The sequence below is a fragment of the Acanthaster planci genome, linkage group LG14, assembly GCF_054643075.1.
Source record: "Acanthaster planci isolate LZ-2023a linkage group LG14, COTS_SCS, whole genome shotgun sequence".
Taxonomy (NCBI): Eukaryota; Metazoa; Echinodermata; class Asteroidea; order Valvatida; family Acanthasteridae; genus Acanthaster; species Acanthaster planci.
In genome coordinates, this window is record NC_141790.1 from 9,008,842 (window position 1) to 9,024,833 (window position 15,992).

At 43.9% G+C, this 15,992-nt stretch overlaps 1 protein-coding gene and 1 pseudogene across 2 annotated transcripts in view; one reads left to right on the top strand and one right to left on the bottom strand.

Annotated features, from left to right (window-relative positions):
* Positions 1-722: 722 nt before the first annotated feature.
* Positions 723-6,506, bottom strand: LOC110980820 (uncharacterized; annotated as a pseudogene). Its single transcript, XR_015427731.1, has 2 exons — positions 5,337-6,506; positions 723-3,635 (listed from the first exon to the last, which is right to left on the bottom strand). The product of XR_015427731.1 is annotated as an uncharacterized LOC110980820 (transcript).
* A 6,511-nt stretch (positions 6,507-13,017) lies between these two features.
* The window catches only part of LOC110980748 (uncharacterized), a 73,158-nt gene continuing 70,183 nt past the window's right edge, over positions 13,018-15,992 (top strand). Inside the window, exon 1 of the mRNA XM_087145806.1 lies at positions 13,018-13,120. Within this exon, the coding sequence (XP_087001932.1) occupies positions 13,018-13,120 (103 nt within the window). The remainder of the gene's footprint in view (positions 13,121-15,992) is intronic.

Genomic DNA, 15,992 nt, shown 5'->3' on the forward strand with positions numbered 1-15,992 from the left:
GTGTCAAGAACAGGCCGCCCAAACTCGATCCTGGAGTGCGAAAAGAGAGTGCGAATAGCAGTAAAGAAACTTGCCGCGTGTTGATGGAAATGACGTGTGTCAGCAATGCTATCGTTATTTGTCCTTGTCTGAAGAGGTAATTAACCTACACCTTTTCAAGCTCAAATGTTTGAAATTTTGTAATGTAACTTCTTATGGCCTTTCCGAGGTGTGGGGACACATTTTGGGTTTTTTTTGCACACCTTGGAAGGTCTTTCTCTCAAATTTCAAACTAGACATATGCTGCTTTTTTGGTAGGTGAGCCCCACCCCGGCCCCTGGATCCGCCCTTCTTCCTGCTATTTTGCTTTGACGTCAGGGACATTGTCCTGGTCAAGGATTACAAAATACGACGCAGGAGGCTCTCTCTCTCATTCCTTCCTGCGTGGCTGATGGTCACAAGCGGTCGCTCCACTACTCCGAGTTCCTGCGCTTCCTTCTGGGTGATTCCGGTTGTTAAGTTTTATCATTTTTTCTTCGCGTTAGTCGCTGCGGTGAACCGGGTTGTTTGGCAGTAGCATACAGCTAATATATTCTGGTAAGCTACAGCGGCGGCGCTTCTTTTCATATCTTATTTTATTTGTTACCCAGGTGGTCTATTTATTTTCCTTTTGATATAAAAATTCATTTACTTTAGTTTGGAAAAGAAAAAACTTGGATAAAGAAAAACACACAAAAAGAGACTTCAATTTTTAAAATTTATTTTCTAAGGCGAAGTAGCCACCCAATTATTTTCAAAGGCTAGGTTAACCACTCCATTTACGGAGGCAAAGTAGCCTGAAATTTAGCACTCTCTAGAGATTCCCCCAGTTACAAGATAGAACGCATGATCAGTGTTATGTGTCACATCTTTTCGACATTTTCATGACAGCGCTGTTCAAAGCGGGAAATATTTTGTCAATAGGAGGCGCACTTTACGAACCGGGCAAAACTTCTGAAGTTCGCATCACATTAGTGAAGGACAAACTGTACCTCATTTCAAAGGGTGCCAAAAGTTTGCTGTTTTAATCCAAGTTTGGCAGTGCTTGAAAGAGCTAACCGCACATATTGCAGGCTGAATTGCATGACAAGTGCGCATGTGTAATACGATGCAGTGGTCGCGCACAACACGAAATACAAGCAAAATTCAAATAATGCACTGCATTATTTTTTTCCGGGTACACTGACTGAAGAGTCCACAATGGAACTTTAGCACAACAAGGAGACCAGGAAGTTCTTGACAACAAATCTCGCGTGGAATTCTATAAAGGGGAAAACCCTGGGCAGGCAGGGGGAAAAAAGATCCGGATCTGGTGTGGTATGAAAAGAGGCTCGCGGTTTCCAAGCAACGATACACGAAAAAGCCATCATGACGATGCAAAGGTTAACACGACACGCCATCCGGGTCGTTTGATTACTGCTGAATACTGTGCTGTAGGCACCTTTCCTTTAGGCCTACTGTCTACCATTTGTATGGGAGGCCAACTTTACAGGAAGTTACCCCCCCTTTATTGGCAACATAGCTGTTGCCTTAAAATGTTCACATTTACCTATATGGCCGCATCAATGTGCTTTCACGCGCATGCTAAGCCGAGCACTATGACGTCCTATTGTGGCCATTATAAAAGGCGCTCTTATCATATACATGTATTATTAATTTTGCTCGACGGTTCTTACTGTTTGTTGGAAAAGAAAACTTTAAAGAATACGTTCATGGACATTTTCTGAGGATTCTCCGAGTACAAATTAATCATACAATGCAATTGATAAATCAACCATTAACTTCAAACCTTCAGTTCTTATATGTGCCATAGAAACATAGTAATTTTAAGTTTGATAAATCTGTGTAAATGTGTATAAATTTAACATATTTATATAATTTAGCATTACTGTATATATAAAGTATATATTTAAAGCTCAATTAGTTACATTCAGTAGGACGTACATACTGCGTTGCATCCAACTTAATATAAGCACGAGAAAATAAAAATTCTGAGTAATTTTTTTTTACAAAATCAACTATGTAGTAAGGTAATATAGAGTCTCGCGCATGTTTCATGGACGTTCGCCTTGCGAGCAAAGTCCATCCCTCACATTTCACCGACTGCTTCACGAACAGTACCTGCTCTGGTCTGCAGCCACTGCTAGCGTCATTTCAGAAAACGCTTCAGCGCCATGCCGAACTCTATAATTACAAGTATTTTTTTCAATGACACGGCCATAAATTTGTATCAAACAACCAGATAACAGCGCTGAAACACACAGGACGGTAGGGAAGCTCATATCAACACCATTTTGAGACGTCAGATGGCATACAGTTGATCAGAACTACAGAAACCTGAAATCTTTAAAAATGACATTAAAACTGCTTGTTTTGACCGAGTCAAACATTGCAAAGCATAAACGTGTAGATCACGATATCCTACTTGTTACGGACTAATCAAACTAGTTTGGAAAGGCATTTGTTATAGCCCAAAACATGGTCCACGGCCAGTGAAAAAAATCGAACACCCCACACATCAAATGAACGGCGTTAAAACGGCAGGTTAGCGACTTGACACTGCCGCAGTTACCCATTTGTGAACACAGGTGACTCAGTAAAGAACTGCGCTCAACGCAAAACGTCCTCGTTCAAGTTCGAGCGACGACCATTTGTGAATACGTGTACTAGTCGGGTGAGTTTGCATGGGTCCTGGATATATTTTGTGCATATTTTGTCGCTCGAACCACGGGGGAATGTTCGAACGTGCATAAAAATGTAACCAGCTATAGTGCAGTGTATTATAAGGTTACTATGGGCTAGTTCGATACAAGTTTCGATTGGCATGTAAGTTTGTACCCAGTGCGTTCAGGAGTGCCCAGGACATGAATCTTTCGATATTCTGGACTTACTCGACACGGCTTCCCCAAGAGTCGTCTGCAGAAACGTCCGGCAAGCCACCGGGCCGCCGTCCGCGTGGAGACCTGCCCTCGGAGATGGCGACGGTTGAGTGCAGCGACACGGTGGAATTCCTCATGCCTCCAGTGGCGTTTCGTGGGGTAGCCTCTCGCGAGCTCGGGGAACCAGTCGACCTGGGGCTCGGGTCCAGTCCGGAATCCTCATCACAGTCGTCCTCGCGGTGGACAGTGGCCACCTCCAGAACTCGCATCTGCCTGCTGCCGCGGCTTCTGCCCCGCATTGCCCGCGGCTCAGGGGCTCCATCGCCGGTAACGGCGTGTAGGCCGGTGGCAGTTCCCCTGGCATGCTCCACATCAGCCCAGACATGCTCACCGCGCCACCACGGCGCCAAAGGCGTTCCCGATGGCGACGGATTGCTGACGCATCTCGTAGAACGCCATGGCCAGCGTGTTGGCCAGCCTGGTGGCGTCCCGCAGGTCACGGCACACCACGCCGTGGCACTCCACCAGTCCGTCCACGGTCCCACCGAGCGACGGCCGGCGGTTGTAGACCCAGACTAGAGCGTGGGTGCACGGCTCGTGATTGGCGGAGCATCTCGCTATACGGACAGTCTCGAAGAACTCTCTGATGCCCTCACGGGGACCGTCGCTCGCCCGGTGGGATAGAGAGGTATTGATGACCCTTAAAATGAGTCCTGGAGGCACAACTTTAACATACACCTGCATAAGTAGAAGACAATTTACGGAATGATTAAGAGCGACAGATGAATCACAGATGAACGATAGATAATCCTCAAAGTCAGCGTTGGACATGCTTTGTTGTGCAAAAGTGTTCAGTGTTTCTGCCACATCAAGTTTAAAACAACGCGAGATGAATTCCTTACTGCCTCAAGACTGATTACCGGTAGGACCTACATAGGCCTTGTCTAACATGTTGGTTTACAAAACACAGCCGATGGAAGGAGTCAAACAAAACAAGGAATTGAGTTAAAGTCTTGTTATTCTCGAAAACCTACAGGATCATGATCGTTTACGACTGAGGACTTGACACAATGGTTTACTCGTGACAACACGAAACATCGAGGACCTGTGTAGTTTCTGTGAACAAACCTTACTAACTTAAACAATTTGACGTCTAAGAAAACCTTGGCAACAAATGCCCTCAATTATTCTCTTTTGTGTTGTTGTCCTCGGTCTGAATGTAATGTGTACCCAAACACATTGTAGTGTTCGCATTATACATGCATGTTTTTGTGTGTACTTCGTATACTTTCCAACCGAATTCGAATGTCCTCGGATCAAATCCTACACCGGCGCATGCATTATAATTATTTCAGTTTTCAGTTTCTACCCGATGAAGTACATGTTTGTTTCAGAAAAGTATTCAGGAGAACCGAGGACCTTCCATTTTGTAACAATGGCTGTGCAGTAAATGTCACACGTTTTTAAGTGCGTAGGCCTAATGCATATGTAGGTTGTCTAATTCAGGTTCATAAATTTACTGTTCTATTTTTAGAGTAGCACTGCTACGTACTATCGATTCGTGTGCTTTCATGCGAGTATCACCAAGGCGACAGGTAGCACTTTTCAAAGACCCAATGTCATGTAAATGAGGTACTGAAGGCAAAACAAAAACACAATTGTATGCCAAACTCGAGAGCAGCGCGCCGAATAATTAGTTGATGAGTTTTGTGTGGTCGACGATGCTTGTTAGAATTAGTGGCGAGAAAACAACGCTATAGGGAAGTTTTCTCGCAAAAGAGGGCATCTTAAAAGGTCAATTAATGCTACGGTGCAGTTGGCAGGGCAACATTTACACGACACACCGCCTGTGCACGTCTTTTTGTTATAATTGGCACGTATACTGTCCTCTCTGTGTCTATGAGTATAGAATACAATCCATGTCTGGTGTTGGGCGCGACACCCAATCTTTTTATGGAAAACATTTTGTCAGACGGAAGCATCTGATGTAATATTCGTTTCTGCAATAGGAACTCTCACATCTCAGGAAGCCAATGCACAGGACTAGGATTTTAAGGAATGGGTGACAAGTCTGCCGCTTGTAACTCGACACAATAATATACTTGAAACTGGAAGAAATGAAAATCTCGAAGCAATTCTCTTAAAATACATTACACTCTAAATTTCCAATTTGTAAAAAAATCGTACCATTTAACATCATTCACTCACAGACATCTTGAAAACCAACTGCATTCATCTTTAATCATTCTATTTTACAAAAAACATGAAATTGCAATAAATAGACGAACAGACAAATGGACAGATGGAAATTAGATTTTAAAAATTTAACTAATTAATCACATTATAGCGCACTTCAAGGCAAAATAATAAAATTTTATGAGAGAACGGACAAACCTGAACATGCGAATAAAGGGCAAGCATCGGTAAACGAAGGCCTACCTCTGTTGTTGTGGGCATCTGACCCATGATAGCTCCGTGGTCAAGTTCATGGCGACCATACAGCTTAGCGACCACCCGGGCGAGGTCGGCATTCGTGACCGTGTTCGTCTCTCTCTGGTCGGTGTGGCCCAGGTAAGCCACGCACGGTACCCACTCGTCCAGATTGAAGGCCAGCCCGGGCGGGGGACCGCGGGCCGCGCTCGCGGGTCCGCCAGCCGCCATCGCATGCAGACGTACCGACAATATTATTGTTTCAAGGGAAATTTCTCAGTAATTCACCGTGCGGCATTCCATGATCCCTCGTTGAAGAATAGGATCGAGGCGAAATGAAGCCTTACTTTCCCGCTGCCGTTTCGGTTCGACTAACCATTATTCCATTTCATGCAACGTAATACATCGACAATAGTCGCTGCCTGAAATGTATCCTGGCGCCGAGTGCAACAGGTTTAACGTGTCATCCGACCACCCCACACTCGTGACTGTTGAAAGACCCGCAGAAACCGATGCTTGTGTTGGCACTGGGGGACAGTCACTCGGTCCACATAATGAACTCGTACTCGTAGCGACGTGTGATAAAGCAGTTGCGTGGAAACAGTACCAGCGATCCGTGACGAGGAAGGGTTGAGACAGCCAACGCACGCCGACTCTACGTGCACACAGCACAGGGGGATATGACCTTGATAACAATCCACGACATTTCGGCATAACAAAAATCCACGACATGCAAGCCAAACGTGCGTCAAATCCTGATTGCCTTCTTGTTCACGTTGTGCCCAGATGTAGGTGTTTTCTTTCGTTGTTAATGATGTTTGTTTATCTGACTCTTTACCCGCCATGCATTTGTCCCGGGTGATTTCCTAAGATCGAGGCAAAAAGGACTAAATCTGTTTTTTTTACACACTTTGCACCTACATCAGGGAATGATGCCTTCCGAGCAGTGATGCCTGACAATGACGCAGGTGACAGGTCGTGGTGTCCGCGACAACTTCATGCAGATAGGATGCATTCAGCGTGCTTTTGCCTACACAGAAGCACGCGTTTTCGTTTTCGCGCATATGCGCAACGATTGCTCCATATTTCACAATATATTCTCTGATTGCTTATCATGATAGTCTCATTCCTTCGGTGTTAATTTCGAAATAACATAAGTCGACACAATGTCGGATAATTATAAATTCAGACTGATTTCTGTGTCTGGGTGTGTGTGTGTGTGTGGGGGGGAGTTGTCACGCCAGATGAGGACAGAAAACATAACTTTTCAGACCTCAGACCTGCATGTGTGCATGAGAGAGAACTTCCGGCAATTCTTGGCAAACCAAAAAGTTTGTTCGCAGGATAACTTCAAGATAGCCTCCGAACAGACACACACAATTGAACCTGTTTGTTTCACGCGGATCCGGGTCGCGATCAGTGATCTGTCGTTGGTTCACTGTCACCAGAACCCGCCTAATGGATAGCGCGAACCAGCTCCGGGATCACTGATCGCAATCGAGATCCGTGTGAAACAAAGTGGCCCAATATAAATATCCCCACACCATCCCTTTTCTGACTGATTGTGCCAGGATTGTCCGCGCTGTGTTTGCACAATACTGGGCGACCAAATCGATGCCAGGAGCTTGTAGAATCATGGGCCTGTGTTGCAATGAAAGGTCAAGTGGCCGGTAAGTATCCCCAGGGATGTACGCATATCGGAAACAGTCATGTCAGATTTGGAGGGCCACAGCCAGTGATTAATTAACACACTCAGAATCTTCGTGTGCATCATTGCTGAACCGGATGTGCTCTTGCCTCTGTGTGCCCCGGAGTCGTCGTTTTGCCTACAAATCGCTAACACAAAATGTGACTGACTGCCAACACAAAAGGAAAAGAATAATTCACCAAGTGAAGCAGCTACTTTTTTTTAAAGCACCAAATGAAAATACGGCCATTTGTAAAAGTAATGGGGCACATTAAATGTACATTTTGAGGCAAAAACTGACAAAGCGCAGCTGTCATGTACACTATCAACCTATTCGCAACTCACACAGCAGAGCTTGCCCCATCCTCGGCGAGACCCGAGTTGCCATGGTTAGTTACGCTTTGCGCATGTATAGGGCCTACATCATACACCAACGGAGTGTAAATGGTGTTAAGTGCTCTTGGTCGGTCGTGTATACGTCGCTATGGCAACTGTCACAACCACGTTACCATCGCAACAGCGACTGGTCTGGGAAACAAACAGGGCACGAACTAGCAGAGGAAGAACTGTGAATAGAAAGAGCAGTGCCCTCGAGAGACGAGTGCCACTGTGCCAGCCTCAGATTTTGGAAACAGAATGGCTGTTCATTGGGTGTACCGTACTGCAGAGCCTGCGCTACCGTATACCAACTGTCCGTGCGCACTGGCGCATGCACCTACCACTTTGTTTCCAACAATGGTGACACTCATGTCTCGGCTCCCTCCCATGGACGTATATAAAAAAAATCTGGACTTGCAATGCTCTTAATCAGCTTATAGAGATCATTGAATCCACTAGCGGCCCTTTTACCGAGCCGACTATAAAGCTTGCCCGGCAATGCCCGCCTTTGTTCTCCCTGGCGTTAATAGAAGCGAGCCAACCCGCACATTTGTATTCGGCTCGGTAAAATGCCCGCTGGATGGCTTGTATTTCATAAAAAGGCGTTGCAAGTCAAGGGTTTTTTAGATACGTCCGTGGCTCTCTCTGTATTAACTACCCTGAACAGAGGGTGTGCACAGCGCCCTCTTTAAGTACACGGGAAAAGGGGATTCCCCGTTGCAGTGGGGTTGGCAGCGAAATAAGCCTGTTGCGAGTTAAATTTGAATGAAATCTGGTACACCGATGTTCACGTAAATCTAAAGAACTCATTGTACCAGATTTTATTCAAATTTAACTCGCATATGGCTTATTGCAGCAACTTTAGATTTTGCTTCTCCAAATTCGCTGCGTGCGCACTCCGGTGGGCATATAATACAGAATTGCGAACCTTGCCGCACTCCTTCTGGGGTCAGGCATTACTACACTATAGACTAAAATGTATTTAAACGAGCCTTCAGTTCATTTAAATCTTTATTTATTGTGTGGTTATGCCTGATTGACAGAGATTGATTATTCTGTCTTTTGTCATGTTTATACTGTGCTCACTACCCAGGAAACGAACACCTCAATCACATTCACCATTGTCAACGATAAAAGACGCCAACTGTCACAAACTCATCAACCATCACCACCATAGACTGTCCAGGGTCAGATCAGAATTCACTTGAAAGAGGAAGGGGGAATCGGTCGGCTTCCGTATAAATGCACAAAGTTACCGTACATTGTACCTTCTGTGGATTGACTAACGACTCAAAATATACGTACTTGCTAATGAGTCTTTTCCGCATTAGACAGACAAGCAATGTATTTTACACTCTATCCTCTGCAGAAAGTGTCCTAGCAAAACATTAGTTGCCACTTCAAGAAATAATCCAAATCAAGTCATCCTCTTCTTGCACTATCTTATGAATAATTGGGATAACGTTATTCACAAACATTAATTTTTAAAGCTTAATAGCATCGGTCTTGGTCTATGATCGTGAATATCAATCAGATATATTTGGCCGATTAAAATCAAGATTTGAAGTTCAGCCATCACGCATTGGCCATTAGCGTACCTTTTCAGTCTTGTGATCGGTTGCCCCCGAAAAAAATGACAGTTGAGGGCATGTGTTTCTCATAAGCTTTTGAGTTTTAATTAAAAACAATCTTGTACACTGCATGTATCCACCTGTAGCTTGATGAATGAGTATTGAACAAAATTTTGAAGAAAATATTGATTAGTGTTTGGCTGGTTCCTTTCTGTCATTGATTTATGCACAAAACGCATGTCTTGTTTGTCATTCATTTATTAATTGGTCCTATCGTGGTAGAACATTGTCAACACAGCTTGTAAATATTGTCTAGTTGCACGACCTACAAAATGGACGTGGGTTGCGCAGAATCTTAGACAAACAAAACTTTTTCCATGCTACTTCGCCCGCTCATACGCATGAAAAAAAGTTTATTTCTAATAGACTCAAAGATCACAAATACAAAAGGAGACATATTTGCAAATCCGAATGGTTTTAATAAAGCATGGGAAAAGGGGTCGTCACAATGCGGATGAGTGCATTAATTTAACTCCAAAAGATTTTAAGTAATTTTAATAGTATTTATAACTGAATTTAAAGATTTTTAATAATTTGAGAAAAATAAAAAACTGAAGGGCTCATCGAGCTGCATACATTCCACAATCTTGCATCTTCTTTTACTTAACTCATGTAACTCGAGAAAATCGGAAACATAATATCTATGATCGCTGATCACTGGGGCCCGACGGGTATCTCCAGTCTGTTAGATGTCTTTATTCATCTAAGTAATTACGATTATTCATTCAATTATTTAGGGTGTCTCCCGAAAATATCAAAATGGTTGGCTTTTAACTGCGCGAACTCCTCATGTCTGAACATTAATGTGTACAACAAATTGTTGCACGAGTTGGCAAATTTGTCAGTGGTAAATTTTGCATAATCTAAAGACCACGAAAGTTGTTGTATGGCTGGTTTGTGGAGATTCCTTCTCCCACAAGTTACTACTTTCTGGGTCAAATATGACCAAAAAGGGATCCTAATTTGTCCCAGGTGTTTTTAGAGTGGAAGGAGCCTGTGCTGAATTTAAGGGGACATTTGCCCAGTGGCCAGACATCCCAGAGATGAAACGTGTGTCAGAATTTGGCAAGCCTGGACCAAACAACAAAAGACAAAAGCGAGCAAATAGAAAAAACACGAGGAACAAAAAGACAAGCTGAATAGAAATGAAGGCCTAGTCCTGGGTCAAAACGGCAGAACTCGATGGCAGACTCGATCGAGCATAAAAAATGCCGCGCGCGCTGATTTCTATTACGCCCTCTTGTGACTTTAGTTCACCAATCGACGGCTCGTTCTACTGTCTTGGGAATCGCCTACAAACTGTTCAACCTTTTCTTTGCTTTTCCTCCGGATTTCCGGAGGAACCATTCAGCGCCTGAGAAATTTCTAGTTGAACCCGTATATGATGAATATGGATCAATGACCTGCATCAGATGACAGATTTCGTGACATATATACAAGCGCTGCTACAGGACGCTAAAATTTAAAGTACCAGTAATGTCACCGTTGATAATGGCCGCGGTCGATGCATTGAAACAAGGAGTGAAGAAGTAAGCTTGTAGAAGACTTCCTATAACAAAACTAAAGAAATAACAACGCTCCCACGGTCTGTTTTTATCCAATTTTGTATCATAAGGTGAATTCTGAATATTCGTATGAAACAACTATTTTGCATACGAAGGCCACGCCTCGGTTGTAGGAGATTCCCAAGACGGTAGACAGAACGAGCCGTCGATTGGTAAAATGAAGTCACTAGGTGGCGCAATAGAAATAGGCACACGCGGCATACATTATGCTCGATCGAGTTCTGCCTTCTTGGCCCAAGTGTAATGAATGCCCAAAGCAGATAGAGAATGCAACATATAACTGCAAGAGGATAGCAAACCAACACAGAAAAAAAACTACATGGAATAAAAAATATACAAAATGCAATGAACTTGAAATTAAGCGTTGGGTGTGAGAGACACAAAAAATGAAAACTTGTCAAAACAATTCTTGAATTTATCATCTAGACTAGTTTAAGCTTTAAAGAACTAGAATGATCCTTTCGATACATTTATGGATAGGCCTATACAAGATGCACTCAGCGCTAATTGTTGGACCTGAAGTGTTCAGGTTTGACTGAATTATTAAATATAGCGATACGCTTCATGAGGTTTTATGAATGGATACGGGCACATGACAAAAAGAGGTGGGAATTGACAAGCCCAAGTCCCATGACTAAGAGGCGTGTCACGCAAAATCTGTCGACATTCACATATGCTCATCATTAGTGTCCACAAAGTTGATATTCCAAGCATTCTCGCCAGCGTGTCACTAATGAGATTGTTGTAACTTTCTCCAAGTGGATATAATTATCGAACCGAAAGTTACACCATCATGACATTGTTTTCCCATATTCCCGTGATTATACAAACATCGGCAGTGGAAATATACAGCGTGGCTCTGTTGCACGGCCTACCTGTACTTTAAGAGCACAGGGCTATAACTAGTTATTTCTGTCCATGTTTCCTTGAACAGAAGGAAATGATATCGCATGCACGGTTTTGGCCTCCCTTCCGAAGCAGTTCACTGCAGACAAATACTGGTATATGGTACGGACGACCACAGCTGAACTTTCCAAAGGAGACTGTAGTGTGACCTTCACCGGAGCGCAGTGCTATAAATTAAAGAAATGCAGTTCAAAGTAGCCACGTAGCTCGAAAAAAAATCTAAACACTGGATGGGTGAAACAAACCAGCTTTCTCTTTCTTTCACTGATAGAGAGGGGAATATTATTTTTGTCAAAGCTAGCAAATGCTTAATTTGTTAAGAGTTCGTAAATCAGAACAGCCTGCAAGTAGTTTAATTTTTTTATCAAAGACTGTGCGAACACGACGTTTTCATCGGTGTGGCCACAAGCATTTACAAAAATGATATCAGAGATCAAAATACGCTTATCTGTTAACACCCCTTTCTCAAAGCCACGTTCTTAACATGCTTGCCGAAACCCTTTATGTACACAACTTCTCACCAACGCTGCACAGCACATGATGATGTTGCCGCCGCGCGCGTCACGCTCGCGTGCATGTGAGACTTTTCGCTTTGTGCGCCACCCACGATTGGTCGACAGGCCGTCGGTCTATCGCGAGCCCAAGCAGCAATACAAAAGGTGTGCTCCAATTAGTAAAATATGATTGAAACCACTCGCGAAGTAGAGTAATTTATTTTGTCTGCAGGCCTACTGTTCTGATCACTGAGGATACTGAGGCATGTATATTCACGAATGCTGCATTTTAAAACAGGTTTCTCGTTATCTAGGGTTGGTTCCCAAACTTCTCAACATATACTGCCCACCCGTCTGTGACCCTAATTACATAAAAAAAACAACTGGGGAAAAACATCTATTGTTTTGTCAGAAACTGAAGGCAGTCTTGAAATCCCAGTTTTATAGCTAATACAGCGAGTTGAATTCCTTGTTTTCCACATGGCTCTGATATTCAGTACATCGTAAATGGATCGGGTTTGTTTGTGGATGGTAATTGCAGGAAGAACAAACATTAGACTTTATGCATGTCATTAAACGAGGAAAGAAATTATACAGAAAATAAGAATTCGGGAAAAGGACGCTTTGGTAAACATAATTATTTATGTTTGTGAGGTGTTTAGCCTTTAAATTTGATCCACTAGCGCTCGAATGGCAAGAAGAGGAAATACCCTTCCTGCTAACCCGGAAGTATAATCTCGAGTCTGCGTGTTGCAGTTGGAACATCACCCTGCATCCGGTTTGGAGAGCAATCCCACACGGTACTGGCCCTGGTGGTTATGTTCCGGGCGCGGGTATTGTACAAGTATGTGTCACTGCTACAGCAAACAATGGGCACGCCAGGGCAATAGGACAGGCGCAGTTCTGCTGGTGGTAGATGATATGACCTTGGCACTTAACTACAGAGTGTGAGAGGGAGCGCTCAATAGTTTTACAGTGAGACTCCGCGTGCTGCAGTCCTCCGTCGAATATCACCAGCTGTGACGCAAGATGGCGCAGCAGTCTGGACTCGATCACGTCGACGGTTCGCGTTCACAGCGCTCCGCGGTCATAGGAATCATTCTGTTACTCCTGGTTGCTGCTGGATCCATGTGTAAGTCTCCTTCTTCACTGCTTTGCTTTTCTCAGTGGCTGCGCGCTGGGGCAATGCTTTACAGGTGCATCGCCCGATACAGCTGTGCACCTGTGATCGGTTACCCCCCCCCAAGGGGTTCGCTTCATTATGTGAATTTCCTTTTTATTTCACTGAACTTGGGGATCACATGACATGGGTCAGGCGTTCCTCGTGGACGGAGCAAGAAACTTCGTCATACACTAGGCACACTTTTCTTGTCGAATCCATACTAGGCTATGTGCCCGCATTACGTATTCCACCCCGCCCTCCTTTGTCACGGATACCCGTCTCATGCGTAATCTTTGGACGCATGGAAGAAGCATTCCAAGTTCTTGACTTTTTTTGTGGTCAAGGCTAAACACAATTTTCCGAGGAAACAGGACACGCTTAATCGTGAGCAAGAAGTCGTTTTTTTTTCTGTTAGGCCGTGGCCTTGGTGGAGGGGGGTGGACTGGCCCATTGGCCCCGCCCCACCCTTTCATTACCTTTCTTCCAAGGCGACAATCATGATTGTTTCTTCTCCAGCCGAACGTGGTGCCCTCTTAATGTGTCACGTTCTGGCGTGAGCAGAGTTTTTCGACTACCTTTTCAGGAATTCCTGAAGCACCCACAGGGCATACTCTAACCCGTAGGCCCGATTTGGTTCGCATCGTTTGTCAAGTTGCAACCAACAGGTCGCCCGACGAATTTGTTATGCCCGTAAGCCCGCCTCAGTGGCACAAACGGGAAGTTACTCGTGTTGATCGAAATTCCGTCGTGCACGATGCGTGCAAATCGGCACCATGTTCCATTAGTACTGTCTAGTGTGTAGTGTAATGAGGCATTTCTTAGCTCCGTCCGGTTCCACGCAAAGCTGTAATACCTTAAGCACATGCATGCTTGGCTAATAACATCAATTTTTGTGCAAGTTCTTGCGATGTTGAACGTTTCAAGAGTCACCATTCCATTTTTTAAAAGAAAGATTACATTCTGTTTGTCATTACTACTATGGAAGCCCACTCTGTAAGTGAATTGATTTCCACCCTTTTTATAAGGGGTCATGAACTTCGAAGTTTGTTCACTCCTTTTTGCATTAAGATAGTGTGCTGAACCAATGAATGGAACGGACTTAAAGGTGCAGAAAAGTGACAGTGATCCAAGATGGTTATTGGGATGGGTAGTTCCATTTTGGCGGACGATAGTATGTTCTAACGCTATACTTTGGTCCAGTGTTAACTACAGCAGGCCTTGTCCGAATAAGGTGTCTTGTGGCTACGGCTTTCTGTTTTACTATCACGTTATGGTCACTGTGAAAGCTGTAAAGTATACGGCCGGAAACGGCTACTTATGAGATTCGACTAACAGGCGTGTCTTAGCAGCTGCAAACATTTCCTGTTTGGGTTGGCCCTAAATGTTCAGAATTATTTATTTTTAAGAGGGCAGTTTGTAAGTTCTTCAAACACACACACGCACAAAGGTTTGAGTCGATATTTAATTTTATTTTTCATTTTGGGAGTAATTATGGAAGATGTATATGCGAGGTTTGACGAGGTAAAGTTTAGAGTTATGACAAAATATGAGTTTGATGGATGAAAAAAAATCTGTGGAGGGAGACGCGATGGATATAGGAGGTCGTGGTTTAAGCTTCCATTTCCAGCTTTGCTTTGTCATAAACTTCTTAATCGAGGAACATCAAATTGAAAGCAAAAGTATTACGACCATCAGATATCCTTCTGAACTTTGCCCTCCTAAAAGGGTTCATTGAAGGTACCTGATATACAAATACAGGTGAAGCCCATTCCGCGATGACTTTGGTTCTTTTGGGTTGAATCACAAAACTAGGCCACAGAAACGTCATTAATATCAGAATACGTTATTTTCGACTCTGACTGTTTTCCTCAATCTGGTTTTCATCGCCTCGAATTTGCATTTCATTGGGCTTCATGTTTGTTTCCATAATTGTTTTTCCGATTTCTTTTCAAATTCTCCCGCCCGTTGCATTCTTTAATCTAGTGACATACGCCCTTAGTTACGCTCCTGAATCTGAATTAATTTTTTTAAAGGGCAAATCCAAAATTTATTTACATCTCCGCGGCGCAAATCCATCTTTGAAATGATTGTTTGCGGTACCCTCTGCTAGATTCGATTCGAACCAGGCAGCCAGCATCGGCAAGTTCGGTGGTCGAGTGGTTGAGACGTCTGCACTAATAAGCAGGGGGTCGTGGGTTCGAGTCCCACCCAAGTACGCTTGCGGGTTTTTTCACAAGCCTTCGGGGACACATTGAGCACTCAGCGTTAAATACACGTCGGGCAGGGCAAATCCAAAATTAATTTACATCTTCCCGGCGCAAATCCATCTTTGAAATAACTCCTGAAGCTGCTTTGTTGATTTTTACCTTTTTTTCCCCAGCAGCCTTTTGCGAGTTAAATTTGATAGAAATCTGGTACACTGAGTTCTTTTAATTTCACGTGAACATATCTTGAATTCGCCATGTTAGAGACACTGTTGCCACACCTCACATATGCAGAAAGGTATGAGACGGAGAGAACCCCCCCCTGCTTTGTGTTGGTCATTGTCTCGCAGGAATCTGGGGAATTCCTTTCAGACATCTTGGGGGGATGTGTTTAGTAACAATAGTCTGGACTGTGTATAGGGACATGTTGGGGGGGTACCCCTCGGTCTCATTCCTTGCTGGGTATAACACCTCGTGATTCGGGGCAAGTTTTTGCTTAGTTAAAGACGCCTTGCACCAGTCATGTTTTTAGTGGGTAAGTAGGATACAAAGGAACCAGTCCATTCCAGAGATGGTGGTCGCTATGCAAAAGCTTGCCCGAATCACGAGATATAGCAACAGTGTCTTTATTCTGGGGA